This window comes from Heterodontus francisci, chromosome 19 (genome assembly GCF_036365525.1).
Source record: "Heterodontus francisci isolate sHetFra1 chromosome 19, sHetFra1.hap1, whole genome shotgun sequence".
NCBI classification, from domain to species: domain Eukaryota; kingdom Metazoa; phylum Chordata; class Chondrichthyes; order Heterodontiformes; family Heterodontidae; genus Heterodontus; species Heterodontus francisci.
The window spans coordinates 47,302,879-47,330,302 of NC_090389.1; the positions used below are offsets into that span (position 1 = coordinate 47,302,879).

Sequence of the window (27,424 nt, forward strand, 5' to 3'; positions counted from 1 at the left end):
CTGCCCCAGCTATTTAAATGAGTAACTGCGTGGGAGATTGTGATGGCTCTTTGGAGTGCAGCTCGCACGGGCGGGGCCACCATTTTTTGGGCTCTTAAAATCCATCCCTGTAAATGGACCCCTGTCCTCAGATACTATCTGCCTCCTTCCCTTTCAAGTCTGCCATCATCATCCACCACCTCATAAAACCCACCTTTGACCTCTCTATCTTTGCAAACTACTGCCCCGACTCTCGTCATTCCTTTCCGCTCCAAATTCCTTGAATGTGTTGTCGCCTCTCAAATCTGCATCCATCTTTCCCAGAACTTCATGTTTGAATCCCTACAAGTAGGTATCAGTCCTGCCAAAGCACTGAAACAGACCTAATCACAGTCAGAAATTACATCCTCTATGACTGCGTGACCATGGAGCATTACCCATCTTCATTCTTCTCAACCTAGCTGCAACCTTTGCAATAGTTGACCATGCCATCCTCCTCCAACACATCTCCTCTACTGTCCAGCTGGCTGGCATTGCCTTCACTTGGTTCCACTCTTACCTATTCAGTCATAACCAGAGAATCTCCTGTGGTGGCTTCTCTTCAAACCCCCACACCTTTACTTCTGGAGTCCACCAAGCATCTATCCTTGGCCCCTTTTTATTTTTTCAAAATTGGGAAACATATTAGACTCCACATGTACGTTGATGAATCTCAGCCCTACTTCACCACTACCCCTCATGACCCTTCCACTACATCTGTTGTGTCAGACTACTTGTTTGACATCAAATCCGAGATGAGCCAAAACTTAATCCAGTTAACCATTGGGAAAACAAAAGCCATTGTCCTTAGTCCTTGCCACAAATGCCATTCCCTCATCACAGATTCCATTCCCTTTCCTAGCCACTGTCTCAGGCTGAAACAAACTGTACACAGCCTCAGCATTCGGTTGAGCCTTGAGCTGACCTTTCAACCCATATCCTCTCCATCACCACAATATTGCTTGACTACACCCCTTCCTCGGCTCATCTGCTGCCGAAACCCTCATCCATGCTTTCAATACTTCCAGACTTGATTTCAGTGGCTCCTGGTTAGCCTCACATCTTCCATGCTCTGTAAGGTTACGGTGTGTTGCCCAGATCCTAACTCTCACCAAGTCCCATTCACCTATCGCCCCATGCTTGCTTACTTACTTTGGCTCCTCATCCCCGAATGCCTCTATTTTAAAATTCTCGTCCATGTGTTCAAATCGTGGCCTCACCCCTTCCTATCTCTGTAATCGTCCCCGTCATATCTACTTAGGATTTTAAACTTTTCGCTTTAAACTATTTAGAAATATGAATTTTCAGAAGTTTGTTTTAATATTGGACTGTCAATTGGTAATGAATTGATTACCATTTTTAGTAACATTCTGTTCTTTTAAATGGAGGAGAACATTGGAGCCCAGACAGAGCAACTCTAGAATTTCATGGTATAGCTTCGTAGAATCATACTGTACCGAAGGAGGTGATTCGACCCATCCTGCCTGTGTCAGCGCTCTGAAAGAACTACCAATTTGTTTCACTCCCCTACTCTTTATTCGAAGCCCTGCAAATTTTTCCTTTTTAAGTTTGTGTCCAATTCCTTTTGGAAGTTACAATTGAATCTGCTTCCACCACCCTTTCACGCAATACATTCTAGATCATAAGAATGGACTGAGTTTTTAAAAAAAAAAGTTAATCACCCATGGACTGAGTTTTTAAAAAAAGTTAATCACCCTTCTGTTTTATTTGACAATTATCTATGTCCTTTGGTTGCTGATTCTCCTGTCAGTCGAAACAGTTTCTCCCTATCTACTCTTTCAAAATACCTCTATCAAATCGGTCCTTAATGTCCTTTGCTCGAAGGAGATCAATCCCAGCTTTTCCCGTCTCTGCATATAACTGAAATCTATCAACCCTGGTACCATTCTGGTTAATTCCTTCTGCACTCTCTCCAAGGTTTTGATATCCTTCCTAAATTGGACACAATACTCTAGTTGATCTAACCAATGATTTATAAATGTTTAGCACAGCTTCTTTGCTTTTGTACACTATGCCTCTATTTATAAAGCCATATAGTATTTTAAATATGCCACCTCTTTTTCCTTTCTGCCCCCCAGTTTACTCCCTCCCCTTCCAAGTATTGATTCCACAAGCTCTGATATGTGGCTCAAGTGGCCGTTCTTAATGCCTGAGCTTAAGCAGTCAGCTTCAGAGGGCTATTCAACTACGGGATGAAGAGAAGAGATCATAGTCGAGCCTGATCTTATTCCATATGTGCACCTTTAGAAGTCGAAAGCATGTCTCCTGTTGCCCCTTCCCTATTTGACAATTGTTGAGCCTAGTTGTAACAACCCAACTGTTGTCCCAGCTGAAATTAGAAAACCCAAGAAAAAAACTTCCTCGGTCTGTGTGACACAGGTACTCACTGCCTTGAACCAGTTGAGTGATCAGGAAGCCTATGATACAGTGATGTGAAAAATTAATTGCTTCTTTCCTTCGTTATTTCTTCTCATTGCCACTTGACACCTTCATATGCAGCCTCCCTAGCTAGTGACTTCATGATTGTAGTCAGGTCATTGGACAAAATGCTGAGTATAGATAAGGTGCCTAATTGATAGAAAGGAAAGAGAATCTTGCATGTATATCAGTATCCCTTCTATGAGGCTAAAGAGTGGATTGACAGAAGCTATAGAGGAACTGTAGTGATTTGTTTTGGCTACTGACTACTTCAGAGAGCGATCATGGAGAAAAAAGTACTGGCCAAAAAAGTCCATTTTATTCAAATAAAAATTGTTAAATGGAAAGGATGCCAAGACATAGAAAATGATTCATTATAATCCTCATATATGTGACATGGTGCTCATCAGAAGATAATCACTGTTGATGCAACTAACCACCTTCTCAAGCTATGTAAACTAATTAATGTGGGATTAAATATTAAATGGGAATTATTACATAGAATTTACAGCACAGAAATAGGCCATTCCACATGAGCTTCCTCCCACTCTATTTACATCATCTCACCCTATCAACATATACATTTATTCCTTTCTCTCCTGTGTACTTACCCTAGCTTCCCCTTAAATGCAACAGTGCTATTCACCTCAACTATTCCAACTCGTAGCCATCTCCATGTCCCCACCACTCTGAGTAAAGACGTTTCTTCTGAATTCCAGATTGGATTTATTAGTGGTTGTCTTATATTTATGGCTGTTAGTTTTGGACTTCCCCTACAAGTGGAAACATCTTTTCTACACCTATTCTAATGAAGTAACATCATAATTTTAAAGACCATCATCAGGCCCCACTCAGTCTTCTCTTTTCTAGTCCGGTCAGTCTTTCCTGTTCGTTGTACCCTCTCAGTTCTGGTCTCATCCTTGTAAGAGTATCAAGAGGATAAGCAAGAAGGTGAGGTTGAGGTAGAAGATCCGCCATGATCTTATCAAATGTTGGAGCAGGTTCAAGGGGCTACATGGTCTACTCCTGCCCCTATTTCTTATGTTCTTATGTAAATCCTTTTGGTTTTTTCTGCAGTGTTTCTATATCTTTTTTGTAATATGGAAACCAGAACTAAGTGTGGTCTAATCAAGGTTCTATTATAAGTTTAACATGATCTCTCTGCTTTAAGAATTGTGTTCTTTTAGAAATGAATCCCAGTGCTTTGTTTGCACTTTTATGGCTCTGTTAACCTGTGTTGCTATCTTTAATGATTTGTAAATTTGTACCCCTGGATTCCTTTGCATGTTGATACCCATCAGACCCTTAGGACAGGATTTTCCCCACAGGCTTTGGGATACAGAGGTCAGGGTCAAATGGGGGTCATAACCCCACACTGGGCTGGATTTTGTTGAGATCCCAACATCGAGATCCATGGCGGGGGGTGGGGGGGGGGGTGGAAGATTGTACCAGCAGCGGCCCACCATGGAGCCAGACGCTGGGAGTGCTGGGCCCGATTTTCCTGGGAGTGATGGGACCCGACTTTGAATATGTAAATTAAGAAAATGAATACATTTAAATCTTACCTGCTGCCCGGAATCTTCCAAGCGGCAGCTGCTACTCACACGCCTTCACTTTCCTTTCTAGGGAAAGCTGACGTCACTGAGGTGGGGAACTTAGGATTTTCAGTGTAGTGGGGAAGGGGGGGTTACAGGGTCAAATGTGCATTAATAGGTAGGGGAGTGGGTGAAAGGATGACCTCCACACTTTGAACAGTTTATGGTGGGGGGGGTGGGGGAGGTCAAATATTGCATGTAAATCTTTTGGGTGGGGTGGGGGGGAGAGGGCAACTATTATCTGTAAGTGTTATTGGGGGAAGGGAAGGGGAGATATTTTTTATTGTGGTGTACTGTGGGGTGGGGGGGGTGGGTGGGGGGCTACAGTTTTAAATATTTAAATTTAGCAGCAGGTCTGGCTGTGCTTTAAAATTGGCACCAGCGCCTGCTCACAGGCAACTGACATCATTACTGGGGATGGACAGCCTGGCCCCACCATGTGATTGGGGGTTGTGGGGGAGGCCCAACCAGCATATTATCTTGAGCCGCTGCACGGTAGATCGCAGCGCGTGACCCGCAAATGTGGGCTGCCATTTTTTTCGCCCGCCGCCACTCCTGTGTGTCCCTCAGCAGTGATTTTCCCTGAATTAGCCAATTAGCGGCCAGAAGAAAATTCCGGACTGGAAAATTCTAGTTTGCCTCTGACAATAGGCCTTAATTGACCTTTAAATGCCCTCAATTGGCTACCCGCCACTAAGTTTCTACCCTTTAGCTAATGCCGTTCAATATTTAAGGAATTGTCCAGGCTGGAAGTTGTTAGAAGAAGAATGAAAAACTTGCCTTGGTTTAAATACCATCTGTCTGCTGGTTAAACATACCAATCGGACCTGTTACAACATCATGCTTCCATGGAAACAGTTGTCTGATGAAGTTAGATCCTTGAAGCTTTATGCTGCCTGCATCCTCTGCTAACAGAATGGAACAGTGCCAATTTAGTTAAAATGGTTCTGTTTGATCATCTCTGATTCAATTTGCTTCGCATAGGTTTATATGAATATCTTATCAGGGTACCCAGCTTATCCCTATTTCAGTATGTTTTTAATTGTTTCAAACATAAAATCTAAGCTAAAATTGTAGAACTTGTTATGCAAAACAAAAATAAGTTATGAATTAATAAAAATCTTTTCCTTAGTCACTAATGTGAGAAAAGATTATGCATGTATAAAATAGGTTTCCCTTTTTTATACTCAAACTGACTTTCTTTGCTACAACTCATATATACCCTCTTAATATTGGGTATTTAGATTCTATTAATTTATAACTTATTTCTGTTCAAATCAATGCATAAGTGTTTGAACAGAAAAATCTTGCTGTATACTAAGCTGATCTATGACTGCTCTTGTCCACATGTTGAACCCAAACTAATATTTCACAATTGTATCAATTTATCAATAAAAGCTAATTTGCATACACAAATCCAATTGAGACGATTGTAAAATATGTTTGGAAAGTGAGTGCAGCCTTGAGGCGGGAGGATTAAATAGTAAAGCTGTTGCATGATCTTGGGCCACATGGAATCACTATTTATGGGAGGTGTATAAACTGTTTACATAGCAGTTATTTCTGCATCGGTTCTCCTGTTTGGCCGCTGTAACTTCAACAGAAAATCAGCAGAAACCCCAGAGAAATGCTGGAACTGGCTCTTCTGTTGCATAGGCTCAGTTAGATAAATTCCAGTAATGAATAGTCAGATGGACTCCAACAAGGGTGATACTGTATTCTGCGTTTAGCAAAGAAATCTACTAGGTGGGTGGAATTTCAACATAATAACAGTCCAATTTGCCAAGCTGTTGTATACATGTGGCATCTTATACTTGTTTCCCATACAGTCCTCTTTGTCTTTTGCTCTGTTGTTCTCCTGCCCTCAGCACCTGCTCTCCAATTTCTTGCTGTCTTGTTGCCATGATCAGTTGCCAGTATAAAGATTCAGTGCTGCTCCTCTCTGTCATTATTCAGTTAGCAAAAGCATTCCATCGTTCCATTACCAAAAAAAAACCCTACTGAATGCAACAGAGCTGTATATTGCATAAAGCTCTGTTACTAGTACTATTGATGATGGGTAGCCCTGCCTGCCAGCAACAGTTTCCTGATATCTCCCCTTGGGAGAGGGACAAGAAGCAGCACTGCACCCTTGCACTGTCAGCCCTACAGCCCTAGTATTAGGGTGGATGCACAGAGATCGAATTTGGGTTTGCATGAAAGCTAAAAAACCTGCTGAAAAATAAGCAGAATTGTACTGCAGATGGCATCGTGGGTTTTGGGGGAATTCAGGAAACTTTCATAGAACAAGAATTTGTACACAAGTTGGTGTCCTGGTCTTGATAAACTTGTTTGGGAAAGTACCAAGCAGGAGTATAGCACTGCTCTAAATAAGGAAAGATTTCGATTGCTTCACTCTTGTTTCTGATGTTTTAATTTCTTCTACTTTGTTATTTAACTTTATTCACAGAGATAATGTAAAAAAAATCAAAGTTGACAACTCCATCCTCTCAAAAGTGCTAAAAATACTGAAGTAATTGGATGCACAAACACTAATTCCTCTAATCAGAATAAAATTTAAATCTTAATTATCAGGTAATTTGAATGGTGGTGAGCTATAGTTAAAAATAGTTCTTTTTTAAATTAAAGAGTGCTATGCACTAATTTCTTAGAATGATGTAGACTGCATACATTTCTATTTTTATTTTGTTTCTCTGAACTAAAGATGCACTAAAATCTGATAATACTTTATCATCTTCTGTGAAGCCTTTCCCATCTTGCATTGCCAGTGAAACTTTGGCAATTTCAAATATTGACTTTTTTTCTGAAGCAAGATGTCCTAATAAAATATACACATGCAGTAGGCCACCTTTTCATGCTCAATATCCTCCCAATGATTCTGTTTGTACATATGATGGGCTGGATTTTGTCGCACGGTGGGGCTCCCGGCGTGAGCCAAGAAGGCAAGGGTAACCCTGCCTTGGCCTTTCGGAGCCCTCCAAGTGTGCTCTACCGGCGCTCAGGCACTTAAGTGCCCGATGCTGGGATCCCCGTCTCTTTAAAGAGCTGTCAGCCAATCAGAGGGCAGGTAGCTCAACAGTATCGGCAGCGCCACTGGGAGCAGTGGCTGCTGCTAGTACTGCAAGAGGCCTTGGACCCAGGCCCAGTGCTGGAACCCTGACCAAAGGTGAGTGAGGCAGGCTCACTAGGGCCAGACCAACCAGCCCCGGCAAGAGGGGTGGGGAAGGGTGGGCATTTAGTGTAGGGAGGTGTGTAGTTTTCCACCAGGGACCCTCTGTGGGCCACAGATTGCCCACAGAGAAGGACCCCAACCCCCCACCAAGCCTGCAAGGAAGACGTCTCATTTTACTGGGTTACCTCCTCACATGGCAGAGGCCCCTTCGTTCCCGCCGCTGGGTAAATCCCAGCGGCAGCAGGAAGAGGCCCTTAAGTGACCGGTAATATGCTAGTCCTCCTAAGGCCCTCAAGAGGCCTCTCAGCGGGAAGGCTGTCTTCAGCCTATCACACCCCTGACAAAATTGCCCTCAATGGGGTAGAATTTGATCTCAGGCAGTAGTGCGAAACAGGTAACATTGTGACCACTGCCCCTTACATACCTTACTCCCTTCCTAACAGCACTGTGGGTGTACCAACCTCACATGGACTGCAGCGGTTCAAGAAGGCAGCTCACCACCACCTTCTCAAGGGCAATTAGGGATGGGCAATAAATGCTGGCCTAGCCAGCGACACCCACATCCCCCGAACGAATATAAAAAAAAAATCTGGCTTTATGTTCAGTTCTTCAATGGAACTGAATATCGGGTGGACCGTATAATGAATTTCTACCCCAGTATTTTTCTGGGGACAATATAGTGTCCAAGACCATTTAATAAATTAAATGATAACTACCAAAATTTAGCCGCCATCATCTTATTTCAGTGTTGATTAAGTAACCTGTGATACACTGTGCCAACTGCCAACATGAGATCCCTTGCATGACTACCTCATTTAACCAACTTCACATGCCGATTTCTAATTATCCCCAGAGGAATTGGTATTGAACACGTTTGCAATTGTTTACTGTGAGTTAGTTTTGGACAGTCAGTTCCCATTCAGTCTCTGCTGGACAATTACTCTCTCACAAGCCCCTGTCCTCTTAACAGTGACATCTCTTACTTTGCAGTGTTCACAGCAGAAGTATTGATAAAGATTTTTTAAAAATGACTGGAGTAATGTGGAATATCACACCAATTAATTTATTAATATTCCTATTAATATTGTACTGTTATGCATTCCAATTAGTGAGATGATATATTGGGGGACATTTTAACTTTATAACCTGGGGGAGTGGAGGGGCAGTGGGGGATCGAAGGCAGTGTATGGGAAACCCGGTCTTTTCCCGCAGGTTGTGCAGTTTTAACTCCACAGCACTTGTCTGACACCACTGACAGGTTCCCCACCCAGAAATCAGCCTGATTAACGGGCTTGACTTTCAGTCGGGCAGGGAACACTGGAGAAGAGGTTGCAGGACCAGGTAGGTCCGCTTCCGGACCATGGAATGGGCGAGCGTGGGGGTGGTGGTCCGATCCCAAGGAGGGTCCAATCCCCAACCCAGGCAGCGGGGAAATGGTTACAATCCTGGGGTTGGGAGGGTCCAATCTGGGGGTGGGGGGAATTGTATGGGGGAAGAAAGGTCATTTTGGGGGACAGGGTCTGATGGTTGGGGTGGTAGGAGGGCCGGGAAGTGCCACTCCTTCTACTTCTGCCCACGAAGAGTGCTTCCCAAGCCTATCCTCACCTTGCTGCAGTTGCCAGCTGGCCAATTGATAAACCTGCAAAGCAGGCTATGCCCAAGGTTTCCAGCCTCATTAACATATTTAAAATACCAGCCCACCTCCTGAGAGCGGGTTGGCTGTCTGCCCCTTGTTCCACTTAAGTAAAAGCCGGAAGTTGGTACATTGAAGCAGACTTCCTGATACACTTCCATTTTTTGGCCAATTAACCCCCAAATGCACCTAATCCCACCTACTCCCCAATGTTAAAATTCCCCCCATTATTGCTGAATTGTGCACACCCAGATTGTGCAATGAGTTATTTCACTATATTTTCAAAATTAATTTGTTTCTATAGATCTTTATGATAATTAAAGGCCAGGATTTTCCCGCCCCTTTGAGGACTGTCTTGGAGGCAGGGTGGGGAGGGGGTGGGGGGTGAGGGGGCGTAACTGTTCCGACATCATCACAACAGGTACTGATTTTACGAGAGGCGGACAGCATGTCTAGTGGAAATGGTGTGTAGATCTGAAAACAAGGTACTTAAGGCACTTAAAGTGCCAATTGACTGAGATTTTACTGGCTCATTCCAATTTTGCACAATGTTCACAGGGACCATGGGGCGTCGAAGCCCTGGCAGGGTTATCAGGGGTGGCAAGGAGGTGGCAGGTCATGTCAGTGCTGAATTCAGCAGCTGTCGGGTGAGGCAGCATACCTTCACAGGAAGATTGGGGCGCCACAGCCATATCATACTGCAGCGAGGAAGAGGAAGTTCAGGTGACAGGGCTTTGGGGTTGAGCCTCCATAGTGCCACCTGGGTGCTGGCACTTGGGTGCATTGACAGGGGGCTGAGTTGGAGGGTGAAGTGGGGTGGTTGGAGGAAGCATCTGGGAGAGTGGCTCTTGAGACCGGGCCAGCCCACCTGCCATGGGCATCCTCCATTCAGGAGTCGGGTACCCCAGCAGGCCTGGACTGCTCGCTGGGTTTTCAGGGAAGGCTTGAGACAAGGAAGGCTTCAGCTGCATTCCACTGCTAGCATCCATTTAAAGATGGTGCCAGGACATCCATTGGCAGCAGCTGACACCACGGCCATTGCCTCAATGCCTGCCTCCACCCCCAGAATCCCCATCCGCACCCCCCACTAGCCCCGCCACAACCAGCTGACGGTTAATTGACTGGCCAGCATGAGATAGCAGTGCAATCAGGGATTGTGCCAGGAGCGTCACTGCCATCTGTTTCCGGCCCTGGCGGCTGCTCCTCGGCTCTACGTAAAATCCCAACCAAAGACACCGTGTTGCTATTACTTTCTCAATGCTCAACTATATTCCTGCATGTACCATTACCTTACAGGTCCATTCCGTTTTGACTGGTCTGGCATGGAATAAGTAGATGCTCATTGGTCAGTGGCAACTGTGATGATATTGCTGCACTCTATAACTAATCTCAGTCACACTACTGGATGGAGCATGAAATGAGGCATTGCAATCTGCAGAGTTAAGCAGCATATAGTATATTTAAAATGTATATGTAATATTTATATTGATTTGAATTCCTGACCTATTTCTGTCACTCAAACTGTCCCCCTTCCAGTTAAGTGCAAAAATGGCATTGGAAATTATGAGAGAAATACAGATCCTTTAAGGCTCACTAATTCAATGAGATTCCCTTTTTTTCTTGAAATACATAACTTTCTTTGATGTGTCTTTTAAAAAATAAATTAGACTATTCTTCTAATTTTCAGTTTTCAGTCTCTAACCCTGGTTTTTCTCATACTGCTGGCAATAAGCAGCACATTTATCATTCAGTGTGTTCCACCCTCCCGGTTGCAGGAGGTTATATGACAAAAAGTGGCCTACAAGGGAATAAAAACAGATGAAAATAAATTTAAAGGAAAATACTCTACTGTTTAAAGGATTATGAAGCTGTTGTATGGAAGTTGTCGGATGCTGTATTTGCAGTTAAGCACAGGCTATTGTGTAACCTGCAAGTGTGATAAATATAGGAGTATGTTACAATGCAGAAGGTTTTGTCAGCCAATGTTGTGAACTGCATTGTAATCTATTCGTATATTTATCACACATGCAGATTCAAATATGGTTAGTGCTAAATTTTGCAGAACTGCCATTCCAACAAAAAGCATAGGGTCATTTAACTCTTACAATGCTAATCCCTCAAAATGCCCATATTCTTACAATATATAGAGACAGAAATATAGCTATGAATAATTCACAAGGACAGTATGCTTATTCAATGAAGTAATTTCTACAGGACCTGAGATTGTGATGTCCCATCATTTTACACAAACCTGCCTTAAAATTAAGCATTGTACATATTCGTTTAAACTGTTGTTTTATAAGGATGTTAAGTCTTACTTGCTTGGAATAGTATATGTGAAATTTTCGTCAGCAAGTCAAAGTTGGGATTTGAACATGATAACACTTTGTTCTCACCAGCTACAATTTTGTTGGGGTAGACAGCGGTTTGAAGAATTGCTTTATCTTTGAAGTGAAAGGCTTACACTCAGATTGCATCAATACGAACATACGAATTAGGAGCAGGAGTAGGCCACTCGGCCCCTTGAGCCGGCTCCACCATTCAATAAGATCATGGCTGATCAGATTATTACCTCAACTCCACATTCCCGCCTATAACCTTTCACCCCTCGCTTCTCAAGAATCTATCTACCTCTGCCTTAAAAATATTCAAAGACTCTGCTTCCACCGCCTTTTGAGGAAGAGAGTTCCAAAGATTCACGACCTTCAGAGAAGAAAATTCTCCTCAGCTCTGTTTTAAATGGACGGCCCTTTATTTTTAAACAGTCACCCCTAGTTCTAGGTTCTCCCAAAATAGAAAACATCCTTTCCACATCCACCCTGTCAAGACCCCTCAGAATCTTATATGTTTCAATCAAGTCGCCTCTTACTCTTCTGTAATGTATTAATTCTCACTTATGCTTAACTGTTACCAATATGAAGTCAGCTTTGAACCATTGAGCATAGAGTCCAAAGGGACATCAAGTTTATTGTAATCTATTATTGTTCTTGTATTTGCACTTGTAGCACAATAACACAGAAAGGCAGAGTTCCATGTTACCTTTCCATCCCCTTTGTAGAGTTACAGACATGACCTTTCATCTGGTAGTTGTTATGTTGTGGGACTTGTTTTAAATGTTAAACATAATTGTGTTGAATGGACATGTACACTGCATCTGGCATTCATGAAAAGTAAGAAATTGATCACCAATATTTTTCTAAACCAATGTCCTTTATGGAATAGGAACAGCAGTGGATTCCAATGTCTGTTGCCATTATTTGCTCCCCTTTTTAAAAATAAAAATCAACAGATCTGAAAGGAATTTTCAAATTGTTCAATGCCATTCATGTAGCTGAAAACCCAGTAGGGAGCGAGTACAAGGCTGTAATCTAGTCAATGAGTTCAGGTGTCGTAAATTGTGAGTGATGCTCATGTGGGTTTTGAACATCTATTGAACTTAGAATTTCAGAATGGGATTTAGAATGTGTGCTGCTGTATATAGAGTACAGATCATTTCACTATTTCTCCAACTGGTCCTTTTGTAAATTTATTTGTAATTTGGTGTTGCTATTCTGGCTTATCCTAAAACCTGAAGGTCATGACGCATGATGTTAACAGGACCATTTACTCTTCATGGCATCTTACTACATGGTTACAGAAAAAATTACCTTTACTTTATTATATTGAAATATTTCTGTCAAATATATATTATCGAGTGGAAATCTGTAAGTGAATTATAAAACGGTTAGCCAGTCAAGGACTTCAGATGTCACGAGTCAAGAGAGACAAATTTGAGCAATTTCAGATTATTGTCGGGACCCTAAGATGAGATACATTTTAATTCACTTATACATATGTTAAAATTTATACTACATGCCAAATATTGAGTTTTCATTTAAAATTGTTTCTTCTTACTATTGCTAATGATGTTTGAAGGTGAAAACAATGCCTCATGACATAGATCAAAAAGTATTTTTGATTTCATAATGTAGGACCTCAAGGTGTGATGGCTGACATGATGGAACCTTATGTCTTGTCATTTCCTTCATCATGGATTCCCAGAAAATTCACTATCTGACACAAACCATATAGACAAACTTATAATTAGGAATATACTACAACGCATTGTAGGATTCCAGTTGCATCATAAACTGCAAGATCAAAGGTTGTGGTTTATTGTGAACCAAGATACATTACTGCCTTGAAACATTAGTGCTTGACATAATATGGTATTGGAATTGATCAGTATGTCTCTGAGCAGCAAACACTATAACTGTACCATCCTGCTTCCATGATTCTGCCTAGACTGGCTGAGAATTGATCATCTATTTGAGGCAACTGAGCATCAAAGGCAAACAGGCAGATGACACAAACTCAACTTTCTTCGACGAAGACAAGTGCTTGATTGACATAATTTCTGACTTAAAAAGATTGATTTATTGGAAATTAATTAATTTCATTCCTGAAATAGCTATATGTCATTTGAGGATTTGCTTATGCCTGAGGTAAATGCTGCTGCCATTGCATTGTTGGTGCAGATTTAATAGTTTAGCAGATGTAATTATTCAATGATGATAACACTGGACTATTGTTCTACTGGAAACATTCATCAACGGGTTTTGTGTATAACCTTCCACTTTCTTAGCTGCACTTCGCAGTTGGGGTTGTTCATCATAGAGAATTGAGGAGTCACTAAATCCTAACAAGGTCTCAGTGTAATTTTAAAAAGCAAGACAGGGTCAGAGTTTTACATATTAGGGCGGCGCAGTGGTTAGCACTGCAGCCTCACAGCTCCAGCGACCCGGGCTCAATTCTGGGTACTGCCTGTGTGGAGTTTGCAAGTTCTCCCTGTGTCTGCGTGCGTTTCCTCCAGGTGCTCCGGTTTCCTCCCACATGCCAAAGACTTGCAGGTTGATAGGTAAATTGGCCATTATAAATTGTCCCTAGTATAGGTAGGTGGTAGGGAAATATAGTGACAGGTGGGGATGTGGTAGGAATATGGAATTAGTATAGGATTAGTATAAATGGGTGGTTGATGGTCGGCACAGACTCGGTGGGCCGTAGGGCCTGTTTCAGTGCTGTATCTCTAACTTTACTTAACTTATATGACTACATAAATAAGGTTGCTCTGCAGATCTGTTGCAATTCATGGGAATGATGAATTCCAAACTTTTTTACATTACAAATATCACATATTCCTAATAACATATCTTGTTGTGTTAAAGTTTGAATTGAAAATGACTATGTGCCAAAAGTAATTTTAATTGAGGCAGCCACTATACCTATACAAATCCTGTTTGTATGTGTATTTCATAACGTTGATCTTGTGTTCTTGAAATAGCTTGTTTGAGTAGTAGATCATGCTCTTTTGAGGTTAGTGTTCAGACGCATTGCCCTGGAAATGACACTGTGGGATGTGCATTCATCTGAAATTCGACTACTTTCAAATTTAACTAGTTTAAAATAAATGGGCTTGCACCTTTACTAAAATAGCAGAGAGAGGAAATTCAGGTGAATGTACTACATATCAATAGCCTAGTATACCAACGTGTAATTTCAGGGCAAGATAGAAAGCTTTATTCTTCATCCATTTTGTGCTATGCTTGATATGGAACTAACTGCTGATAACGTTGTGCAAAACAAATGTACCTTTAAGTATGTTCTATACAACCTATACCGCAATGACCTTCACATTGATGAGCACATAATCCACTAAAAATGCCAAAATATTTACAACGTTTAATATATTAAAGAAACAATTGCAATTAATTGGAGTTGAATTTAAGGTTTTTATTTAATAAATTGCCTGCAGTTCAATAACAATGAGAGGTCACGCGTTAAATTCTTATGGGCGAATAGGTTCAAGGATGAAATTGTGTTAGTAACAGGAAAATTGAGGGGTACTTTATAATAACATGGATCATGTTAAAAGGTTTTACTCTTATCAATATTTGAACCAAATTATCTTTCTTTTATCTTTCAGACCCAAACAATGACAGGGGCAGTTCCACAACAGATTCACAAAATGTACCGGAAGTGAAATACTTATCAGAAAGACGACCTCATCCATCACTGGAACCCAATTATCCACCAGAAATTCACAAATCATCACAGCACAGAGAAAGGAGGATTAGTGAACAAAAAGAGCCAATAGGCAGAAAAGAACACAGCAGACCAACCAAGGAACACCACACTACAACCTGGAATGGTACTTCCAAAAGACAAGAAAATGTACCCGGAAGGAGGAAGGACAGATCACCTGATAGGAAACAACGTCAAGAAAGGAAGGCAGAGAATGGATATTATCAAAGATCTCCAGAAAGAGGTAGGGAAATATCAAGGATGGCAGGTCAAAATATGGAACGGAATGAAAGATCTCTTGGCAGACACAAGGAGGGACCATCTGAAAGGAGGAAAAGATCACCTGAAGGGAGATGGCAAGATTTACCTGAAAGGAGGAGGGAAAGGTCACCTAGCAAGAGAAATGAGAAGTCACCTGACAGAACAAGAGAAAGGTCACCCTACAGGAAGAAAGAAACAACAGTTGAGAGAAGAAGAGAGCGGTCACCTGAGAGAAGGAGGCACAGGTCACTCGATGCAAAAAGAGACAGATCACCCGAGAAAAGAAGCAAAGCTGATGAAAGATCCAGGCACAGAGATGAACATAACACGGAGAAAAATGACTTTACCAGAAATTCTAGGCAATCCCCGCAGCCTAGAAGGAAAGCTGTTCGAGAATGCAGCACTGATCTCAGCATCTGAATGAAGGAACATGCACTGGACAAGTTAAGTTCTGTCTAAAAGGACAAAATAGGTTCTCTGAAAAGATCCCAAAGTTGATAAGTGTTTGTCAGCTTGAAAAGACTTGAGGCCTGCTGATGTAAAAAAAAAATACAGACAACAAATGTGACACTGTACATATGTCAGGAAAATGTTCACAGTAAAATGTGCCTGACCCAACACAAGCTAGGGATTGCTCAAAAGGAAAATAGTATTGAAATTACATGTCAAATGTAAGCCTTAATTGTATTATTGATTTTAGATAACTTGCCAGATATTTTGTTAGTCCTTGGGGTGTCTCCAACATTGTAATGAAATCAGATGACATTAGCACAAAATAATTGCACTTTGTCGAAACACTATGCCGTTTTAATACTAAGTATTTTTCTATATCACACAAAAAGTTTGGAGGCTTTCTGAAACATCTAAAAGTTGATGGGTGAGTTGCTGATCAGATGACATAAAAGAAGAGCAAGCTTCTAAACTGGAGTAATAAGACTCGTGATGTTGATATACTTATGAAGGAGAAAGTGTGTTTAGACCAATAGAAAAATGGCTAAAAAGAGTGTGCAGATTTTAGCATCAACTGTAAACAGGTGGTATATTCAAAAATTTGAAGTGGAATAGTAATGTAGGTTCATTTGATAACTTCTAAGCCGATTGCAAAAGGGGACTGTGTGGTGAAGGTCTGCTGTGGCACTGCGTGAAAAATGAGAGGAGAAACTGCCTAGCTGAGCCATAAAGAAGCTCTTCATTACTGTTGAACCACTAAGTGAACTGCTTTCAGTGCTTCAGTGTGTATATGTGTACTGTTCACATTTCCATTACAACACTAAAATAAGCATTGCAAGTTTTATCACTGTTGTTGCCATGGTACTGTACAAATGTATGACTAACCATCTTAAATTGTAATTAATAGAGCCTGTTGGAAAATGTTGCCTTTCTTGTAAAAAGAGTAAAACTATGGCAAAACTAGTTGTGAGGAATGTGATAGTGTTTATATTTCAGAAATGGAACAAACTGATTTATGGGACATATTTTAAAGTAAAATGATTCAGGTATATAAAACTGTTTTCAAAAGGAATACTATATCAGTAATTATTACGTTTTTGTTGGTTTTGAAATTCTATTTCTTGATGGTGAACCTGCCTGTATATTATGAAACACTTGTATGCAGTCTGTGTTCTTTAAGCATTAATTCTTGCAATGTGCTATAGACCTAATGTTCTGCTGTGTAGATTGAAAGCAATATATGGGCAAATCTTTTTATAAAACACTATGCATATATAAATACTACATTGTTCGTAGCTTGACCCATGTGACTATATACATATATTTAGTGTAGTAAAGTATAGTACGTAGATGTTAATATATCCGTATAGCTCCGTCCCCCCCCCCCCACCCCGAAACAGATCACAATGTATATGCAGCTACAAAAAGAAGTCTGTGAATGCTATTTTTATTATCAAATAAAATTTTCCATACAAATTCATCAGTTTAGTGTTAATGAGTGTCATAAAGTGCCTGTGCTGTTTCCTACTATTTGACTATCTCACAAGCTATAATTTTGCAGGATACTCAATGATGTTTTATGTTCCTCTGTTACCTCAGTTTGCATTGTTTCATTATGTATACCTTGGATCAGATACTTTCGAAATATATGGTTGAAGGGGTAAAGTTGCAATGGATGATTGGCATTAAATAGATCTTCAAAGATCTGACAATTTGTCTTGTTTCAATGTCACATCTATTAGTTCACTGTAGGAATGTTGTAAAGTATGCTACAGGTTAGCAACAATGGATTTTTGATAGAAAAACAAGAAATACTGGAACCACTCAGCAGGTCTGGCAGCATCTCTGGAAAGAGAAGTAGAGTTAACGTTTCGGGTCAGTGACTCTTCTTCGGAACTGGCAAATATTAGAAATGTCAAAGGTTATAAGCAAGAGAGGCGGGGGTGGGGCAAGAGATAACAAAGGAGAAGGTGTAGATTGGACAAGGCCACATAGCCGACCAAAAAGTCATGGAGCAAAGGCAAACAATATGTTAATGGTGTGTTGAAAGACAAAGCATTAGTACAGATAGGGTGTTAACGGACTGAAGATTGAACAGCAGCAAGTACAAACATGAAAAAAACCCCTGAAAAAAATGGATTTTTGATGTTACTTTCACAGAAGGAAGAAACCATTTGCACAGTCATCCTGCATGATACAGATTTGATTGCAATTCTTATGGATATAAATGTGAATGCTTACAGTGACTGCAATCATAATTATAGACCTCAATTGGTATGCAGTTGTTCACTGATTCAACCCATGCAAGGTTTCCTGGTGTAAAATAGGCTGTTTTTCCATACAGTAAGAGAACTCTACTATTATCCCAGTCATGGTTTGAATACTCTTTCACAAATTTGGAAATTTCCACGAACAATATTGGAACATTGTTAAAAAAATGTTTATTAATTGAACACAAATCCACAATCCCAGAATATAATTTTTTAAAACTTTGAGAAAAAATAAAACAGTTAAGGAGTTTGGAATTACTTTCCTGGATTGTGAATAAATGTACCAATACTTCCAAAATGGAATGTGTCATCTATTAATTTTTATAATTAATATTCTCAATTTTTCCCTGTTGAAAGATTGCTCATTGACTGAAAGATCTATACTACAAGAACTGACAGAAGTGTGCAAATACATATAAAAATATGGACAAATCTTGAAATTTAAATGACATTTTATCAGTGCTGTTTTCAATGTGTGAAAATTAGCACTGAGTATTCTTGCTGTACAATTTTGTATAAATTCCAAATACTACATAATTTATTGACAAATGTAAACCATAGACATATTCTGATAGATACTATCAGAATACTGAAATGTGGTAACTATAAGGTAACAATCAGTAACCTTTAGTTTTGAAAGGAAATATTAGATTTTATTTTTGTAATGTGCATTGACAGTAATAAGAAATTAAATGCTGAAGATATTTGTTTAAGTATACTTCCCATATATTTTCATGCTGTCATCATTATTTTGCTGCAATGTTTGAAAGAGTGGCCACATACAGCACCTGTAATTAAAAATGGCCATTCCCCCCCTGTTCCTAATTCGTATGTTCGTATGCAAAGAATCTTTGTGAAAAATAAGAAGCAAATCTATGAAAGGCATTGATGACATGCTTATAGGCACTTGTTTTATTTTGCTGTAATTCCTTTTGGGAGCACTTTGAATAGTAGAGACATGCCACCCCCCCCCCCCCGCCCCTTTTTGGTAATTAATTCACAGCATGTGGGTGTCACCAGTAAGGCCAGCATTTATTGCACATCCCTAATTACCCTTGTGGAGGTGGGAGTGAGCCAACATCTTGAATAAAACTGAATGGCTTGCTAAGTTAAGAGTCAACAACATAACTGTGAGTCTGGAGACACAAAAAAGCGGGAGCAGGTAAGAATGACAGATTTCCTTCCCTAAAGGGCATTAAAACCAGATGGGTTTTATGACAATTGAGTAGTTTCATGGTCATCAATACTGACACCAGCTTTTTAATTCCAAATGTATTTAATTAATTGAATTTTTAAATTCCAGGTGTTGTGGTGGGATTTGAAGTTTTGTCTCCCGACCTCTGGATTACTACTCCCATAATGTAACCATGCTGCCACCATTTCCATTCCTGTTTTGTCACAAAATAGTTTAAATATATAGGACTTGAAAATCACATTCAAGTGGATTTGCTTTGCCCATGTGGAAATTCCATCCCATAACAATGCAGGAATGAGAAATTAAAATATACTGCGGTTTTGTAACCTGAAAATGTATGTTATTACCACAATGTGTAATGTTAGCACTACCTAGCAAGTACACAATCAGTAAAATTATGCCTAGTGTTTAATAATCCTAAAATTTAAGATTCCACAGGAACTACATCCTCACAGATGAAGGTGAATATGTGTCTTAAGTTATTTCACCAGGAGCAGCCTATGATTCACCTTGTAATGCAGCTATAATCCCGTTATGTGCACCTAGTTGTTCATTTAACTGTTGTATCCGTATCTCCTATAATTAAACTAATTATATAGACAGCTGCCTGCAGTGAAATGAATTCACAGCAGAATCATTTGAAGTTTACTGCACAGAAACAGGCCAATGCTGCTGTATATGCTCCACATGAGCATCCTCCCACCTTATTTCATCTCACCCTATCAATACATAATTCCTTTCTCCCTCATGAACTTATCTAGCTTATCCTATGAAAATTAGGGTCCCCAACCCTCCAGCTTTGGATGGCATCTAGCAGATTGGGCAATTGGCATCCTGAATGCTGCTGCTGGCAACTCAAGAGAAATGGTCATTGCACGTTTTGTGCATTTTATTTTATTCTTTCATGGGATGTGAGGGTCACTATTAAGGCCAGTGTTTGTTGCCTACCCCCAATTGCCCTTGAACTAAGTGGCTTGCTAGGGCAGTTTAGAAGGCAGTTAAGAGTCAACCACATTGCTGTGGGTCTGGAGTTACATGTAGGCCAGACCAGGTAAGGACTGCATATTTCCTTCCCTAAAGGGCATTAGTGAACCAGATGGGTTTTTATGACAATCAAAGGGCATTAGTGAGCCAGATGGATTTTTATGACAATCAATGATAGTTTCATGGCACCAATACTAAGCCCAGCTTTCAATTCCAGATTTCTTTAAATTAATTAATTGAATTTCAATTCCACCAGCTACCGTGGTGGGATTTGAAACTGTGTCCCCAGGGCATTAGCCTGGGCCTCTGCATTACTAGTTCAGTCATATTACTACTGCCCTACCATATTCCCCTTTTGTGTAGTATACTGGCTGTTGTGGCTTGCAACAAAACCGTGTTGTCTGGGCTCTGCTGGTTGCCCCGCTGTTTGGAAATGCCGCTTCCTCGCCAGTTGTGAGGATGACAGTATTGGGACAACAAAAAAAAATCAGCTGGAAACTCTTAAATCCAGAGAAAGAAACTAGGAAGGAGAGAGAGAAAAAAAAACACAAACCAGAGGAGGGAGAAAGAAATACAACGTAGTGTGAGGGAGAAATGTCAGCCTGTGTTGTGTGCTGTTGTATTATGTGTTCCATTACAAGATTCAGGCAACTTTGGTGCAGCTCCCTGAGGACTGAGCCTCATCTCCCTGAAGCTGGGCTTCAGCGGTCGGGTATGGAAGTCAGAGAATTTAATTAGAGTGGGTTTTGTTTTTATTTATTATTTTCATATCTTGCTGTGTATTTATAAAGTCATAAAGTTGTACAAAAACTTCATCCAGAAGTTACTTATATCAGTGATGTCTTTGATGAATCTGGTAATTGGTGTTTCTCATCATGGTCAATACAGTAGTAACATCACAGAAGTAGTTTTTATTTAAATATTGAGTAGACAAGGGGTAAATTTTTAGTACCTGATGGGAGTGGGCATGGAGGCAGCTGGGCGCATAAATTACCGACACCAGCTGGTGTGCTGGGGTTTGCCGGCTCCATCCCACCCCCGAGCCAGTTTCCTGGCGGTGGAATTTGGGGAAGGGTAGGGGGTTGTGACAGGGCTACATGCCTGCAAGTGGTGGGTAGCCAGTTGAGCTCATTATAGGCCTATTAAGGCCTATTGTCAAAGGCAAACTGGAAAATTCCAATCAGCCTCCAGGTCCCCGGAAGCATCAGAGAAGAGTGTAGCTACCTGGAGGCAGCCACCCGGCAGCATACAGGAGGGTGGTGGCCAGCACTCCAGGCAGGTTTAGCGGCCCTCCCACCAGTCTGGCATCAGTTGCGGCCACAAGCCGCTCTGTGGAGGGAATCCCCATCCACAATGGTGCAATCTGCAACTGGGCATTTTTTATTTAAAATGTTATGAAGTTGGAGAGAGGGCACCTCCATCTTGGGGCACCCTATCTCTCACTTACCTGAAAAGGCAACTTGCTGCTTCTTCAGTGCTGGAGGGCCTCCTATTGGCCCTCCAGCTTCGAGTGCCCACCTGCCGTCCTTAATTCGATAGGAAGTCTGCCTTAAGACCATTAATTGGCCAATTTGGGAAAATCACAGACAGGTGACTGTTCCCCACACAGTAGCAGCTTCTGACCCCCATTTGACCCTGACAGCAGGGTCCTAAAGCTCGTGGGGAAAATCCTACCCTAGACCTATTAACCTAGAGTTTCAAAGGATGAGAGATGATCTCTTGAAACATATAAAATTGGTAAGGGGATTGACAGGGTAGATGCTGGCAGGATCTTTCTCCTGCCTGGAGAATCTGGAGCGATCATCAACTGTTGAAGTGACCAACGGAGGGTTGGATCTTACTACTGCAAAGAAAATTAACAGGAAAAGCCCATGAGGTTTATTCCCTATTGTCCGAGAGTTCAGCAAACTAAGTGATGACCAAAAATGCTATTCTGAGCGCATATGAGCTAGCACCGGAGATGTACTGCCAAAAGTTCTGAACTCTCCGAAAGCAGCCAGTATAAACTTACATTGAGTTCAAAAAGGTTAAGGAACTCGCTTTCAACAGATGGATACAGGCTCTTAAGATAGAGTACACCTATGAAAACCTCAGAGAGATGATCCTCCTCGAGGAGTTCATAAACTCACTTCCCCTTTCCATAAGAAACCACGTTCCAAGACCCTGGCAGGCAGCAACCCTGGCTGATGATTATGAGCTTTCCACAAGCCCTTGCTCCAAGGGAAACCCCTCGCCAACTCCAAAAACCTGAACAGGATAGAAGATGGGAGTGTGATAGGAGGATGAACAGCCATGGGTGAGAAAGGTAAGCTGGAATCACAGGGGGCCCTCCTCAGGCTATAAGGGAAAGTGCTGAGAACAGGACTGATGCCCGAAAGCCTCAATGTTTCCATTGTAACAAGGCAGGTCACCTTCGAGCTGACTGCTGGAAGTAACTGGGAAAACCCATAGGATTAGTCAGGGTACACTGGACCATTGCAGGAAAAGGGGTCCTGATGGAAAGCACAGCAGTGGCTGTGGCTCTGACTATGGTAATAAGTCCCTGTAAATGTACTGCTATGAGTTCGGGAGAACTTAACAAAATTCCTGAGAGTTACCAGGATTTTGTGTCTAAAGGAAAAGTGACTCCATACCCCTTAAGTGAGGCAAGTAAGCCCATAGTCATACATAGGGATACAGGGGCCACCAAATCGCTTCTGCTGGGAAAACTTTTCCCCCAGAGAGTACATTGAACACCAAAGTATTACTAAATGGTATCAGGGAAGGTATATGCCCATTGTTACGACTGACTGCTCCAGTCAAAGCCCCCAATCAAAATATATGATTCTGATTGTGGTGGGAAAAACGCACTGTTAATTCAATCCCGTTCCTCCACAGATCGCCTAACCTATCATTTTTAACTTTCCAAATTAAAGAAAGACCCAGCCAAATTGTACCATCTTTTAACCCCTGATTGAGGCTAACCAAACCAGGTGGCTTTAAATCAACAAATTAACTGTTTAATTTAAAAAATGAAATTCTTAAACACTATGAAGATATAAACAACATTTAAAATAGAAAAAATTAGAGTCCTTGCAAATTTACAGTCCAATGTTGCTTGAAGTCCTCACAGCTGTCCGATGGGGAAAACATGTAGTCTAATTCCAGCAGTAAGTGATGCTTTCCTTCTCCAGTGATGGATTTCAAAACACTTTCAATAGAATCAATCTGTCTTTAGAGTTTTTGAGGGATAAAAGATTGTCACAGTCTAACTTCCCTTCCTTCAGTTTAAATTATCAGAGACCTCTGTTTTGGCTTGACTTTTTTAGAATTTTGAGAGATAATAATTAAACAGACTAAATTCTCTTCTTTCAGTTTAAATGGCTGAGAGCTCTTCTTTCAGGTGCTAACACCAGCTGTCTGTGTCCTGTTAGAACAGAATGTCTTCAACTAAAAAGCCAGTTCAAAAAATAATTGCAACATTGTATATCCAGTCCTGAGGCTTGCTGGTTATTAAAGCAGTATGGCTCCTTTTCCAGCCTTAAAGACACACCACATATTCCCCAGAGGAGAAAGAAACTACAGGACCATGACACCATATCTTTATATCAGGTGCACCTGAAGTGCAACCTTATTTCAGGACTGGTAACCGTGGGGATTGTCCCTAGTTTACTTGTGGACGGGGTCGACCTGCTCCCGGGTAATGATCTGGTAGGGCCAAAGGTGGTAGCTTCTCCAGTGGTTTTAGAGAGACTGAACGAGGTCAGGGAGACAGAGCAGTTGCAGGGCAAGCTCCCTGGCATTTTCCCTGACTGTGTGGTGACCCAACCTGCAATAAAACCTGCATCCCTAATTCCCATACCAGCTTTTTCTTTGCAAAACTAGACTTTATTCATAATCCTATAAGTGCAATCCATAACATTTAAAATTGGTCATTACAGAAAGTGCAGTATGGTTCGAGTTCTTTCCATGCAGCCTCTGGCACGCTGAGGTGCCTCAATATGATTGCAGTTATTTGTGATATCTACCACATACATTTCAGCTAAATCATATAGCCCGAGGGGTTTTACACAGTTTCCTGCCTCTTAGTATATAATGGCAGGCAGGCCTTATAATGTGGCCTTTCCCCATTGAGACTTTGTGGCAGCTGCCCCAAGCTTTAGTGTGTCCCTCAGCATGTATTCCTGGACCTTGGAATGTGCCAGTCTGCAATACTCGGTCGTGGCCAACTCTTTGCACTGGAAACCCAACAAGTTTCGGGCAGACCAAAGAGCTTCTTTCACCGAGTTGATGGTCCTCCAGCAGCAGTTGATGTTTGTCTCAGTATATGTCCCTGGGAACAACCTGTCGAGCTGTGTCACGGAGCTGCTCAGGATGCACCTTGACAAAAACCACTGCAACACTTTCCAGACCTTCTTTGCAAGGACACATTGCAGAATGAGGTGGGCAACAGTCTCTTCATCACCACAGCCACCTCAAGGGAAGCGTGCAGAGGCAGTGAGACTCCATGAGTGCAGGAAGGATCTGATGGGGAGTGCCCTTCTCACTGCCAGCCAAGCTACGTCTTGGTGCTTGTTTGAAAGTTCTGGCGATGAGGCATTCTGCCAAATGAGTTTGACAATCTGCTCGGGGAACCATCGGACAGGATCCACCATCTCCTTTTCCCACAGGCCCTCGAGGACATTACGTGCTGACCACTGCCCGGTGGACTTGTGGCCAAAGTTTTTCTGCACAAACTTTTCCACGAGGGACAAGTGGTATGGGATGGAATGGAGTGTTTTGTGGCAATGATGCCAGACCCATCCTTCGTAACACAGGGGCAGATAGAAACTCAGCACATAGTGACACTTAGTGTTTGCGTACCACTTGATGCAGCCACAAAGGTGGCCATCAGGATGAGGGCGACGTTGGGTACGTTTTCTCCCCCCTCTGTCTAGAGACTTGTACATGGTGTCCCTGTGGAAATGGGCCATTATTCCATACTGGCTTTTGTTGAACCATTCAGCAGAGTGCTGGTGTATTGTGTGGGGCCCCTGCCGAAAACAAAAGGGGGCTACCAATATCTTCTCTCCATTATGGATGTGGCTACTCGATTTCCACAGGCTATCCCTTTACGAACAATCTCTGCCAAGGTAGCGGTGCAGGGGCTAACCCAATTCTTCACGCAATATGGGCAGCCTGCTGAGATCCAGTCGGATCAGGGCACACATTTCAGTCTTGTATCTTTCAAAAGGTCATGGATAATCTGTGCATGACCCAGCTAAAGTCCTCAGCTTACGACCCACAGTCACAAGGGGTTTTGGAACAGTACTACCAGACCCTAAAGACAATGATCAGGTCATACCGCTATGAATACCCCCATCACTGGGAGAAAGTTCACTGGCTTTAGTTCCTTTGAATTAGTTTATGTACATAAGGTGAGAGGTCCTCTTAAACTAATTAAGGAGATGTTTATAGGACACAGGGATAACCTTGCATGTTAGACGACATCTCCATGTTCCGCGAGTGGCTCATGAGAGCCTGTGCAGTGGCGCAGGAAAACCTAAAAACCTCCCAGACAGCTATAAAAAGGCAGGAAAATAAACATGCCAAGGCTAGAACATTTCAGCCTGAAGACCATGGGCTGAATTTTATGAGGCCTCTGGCGTCGGGCCGTGGTGAGGGGACCTGGAAAATTCTTCTGGGAGAGGCCTGCCATCATCCCTGATGCTGAGAAGTCCCCACTGCTTTTTAATGGTGGCGGCAAGGCCTCATTGTGGCCCCACCCACCACTCAGTGGCAGGGCTGTCATTTTAATATTATAATTAAATTAAAATCATTCAAATTAACCTACCTTGTCCCGGTGGCCATCCCACACCGATATTACAGCTGCTGGCCGCAGCTCCATTCGGCATTCCGAGGCGTGACACTGGCGGAGAGGGATTAGGAGTGAAATTTTCAGTTCATGAGGGGTGTGGGAGCAGGGAAAACTGCTCTGATTGGTTGTGGGGATGGTGGGAAGGGATTGAGGGTCAAAGGTTCTGCAGGTGGGGAGTGGAACTTTGGCACATTCAAAAGTCTTTTTTTGTGGGGGGATATGTCCATTTATTAAATGAGATGTCAGTGGGGGGAGGACGGGAGAGGGGAATCAAAGATAAAATAAATTTTTTCTGCAGTTTGTATGCACCTTTAAAAATGTAAATAAAAATGAAGGGCCTGAAGCCCTTTAAAAATGGTGCCAGCGCCTGCACAGTGGCCTGAAGACCGCCAAGATCAGAGTGCGCTGCCGCGATTTGCAGCGCGCTCATAAATTTCAGCCCCATGTGTTTGTGCTGTTACCAATGCAAGATGAACCACTGAAAGCCTGGTTCAGTGGCCCATACAGAGTAGTAAAGAGGATTAGAGAGCTGAATTATTTCATTGACACCCAGACCATAGAAAAAAGCAGAGGTTGTGCCACGCCAATATGTTAAAGCAGTGTCACAGCCCAGAAGGGCACAAACAAGCAGACATCTGTTAGGCAGTCGGGAAAGAGAAGGGTGAAAGAGACAGTGAGGACGATTTAGAGGGAGGCTTGGAAGATTCCCAAATCGAATCCTCTGCCGTCCAGTTGGCGAGCACCAGAATGTTAGGGAGATTAGATACTGTACTCTCCTATTTAAATGCAGAATAGAGAAGAGATCTAACAAGGCTGCTCACAGCGTTTAAAGAGATCCGCAGGGAAAACCAGGGTGCACAACCCTAGCCCTATACCATGTGGACATAGGAGAGACCCCTCCCATAAAGCAATATCCCTATCGCCTAGGTCCTGGGAAACTGACCCAAGTTCGGGAGGAAATTCAGTATATGCTGGAGCACAAGCTGATTGAGCCCAGTCAGAGCAGCTGGAATCCCCCAGTCATGCTTTTGCCCAAGCCTGATGACTCGACAAGGTTCTGCATTGATTACAGGAAGGATAATGCTGTGACCAGAGCTGACTCCCACCTAATGCCGCGACTGGAAGACTGTATTGATAGAATAGGAAACAGGATGCGAATGTGTTGGATGTGGTTCAGAAGAGGTTTACTAGATTGATACCTGGAATGAGCGGGTTGACTTTTGAGGAAAGGTTGGACAGACTGGGCTTGTTTTCACTGGAGTTTAGAAGAGTTAGGAGAGACTTGATTGAAGTCGATAAGATTCTGAATGGTCTTGACAAAGTGGATGTGGAAAGGATGTTTCCTCTTGTGGGGGAGTCCAGAATTAGGGGGTACTGTTTTAAAATTAAGGGTCGCCCTTTTAAGACAGAGATGAGGAGAAATTTTTTCTCTCGGAGTGTTGTGTGTCCTTGGAATTCTCTGCTTCAGAAGGTGGTGGAGGCAGGATCATTGAATAATTTTAAGGTGGGTG

At 42.0% G+C, this 27,424-nt stretch overlaps 1 protein-coding gene across 6 annotated transcripts in view; it reads left to right on the forward strand.

Annotated features, from left to right (window-relative positions):
- magi1b (membrane associated guanylate kinase, WW and PDZ domain containing 1b) overlaps positions 1–17,115 on the forward strand; it is a 492,316-nt gene extending 475,201 nt beyond the window's left edge. For all 6 annotated transcript variants that reach the window (XM_068051572.1, XM_068051574.1, XM_068051577.1 and 3 more), the window contains one exon: positions 14,820–17,115. In XM_068051572.1, the coding sequence (XP_067907673.1) occupies positions 14,820–15,598 (779 nt within the window). In that variant the 3' untranslated portion in view covers positions 15,599–17,115. The remainder of the gene's footprint in view (positions 1–14,819) is intronic.
- Positions 17,116–27,424: the final 10,309 nt, after the last annotated feature.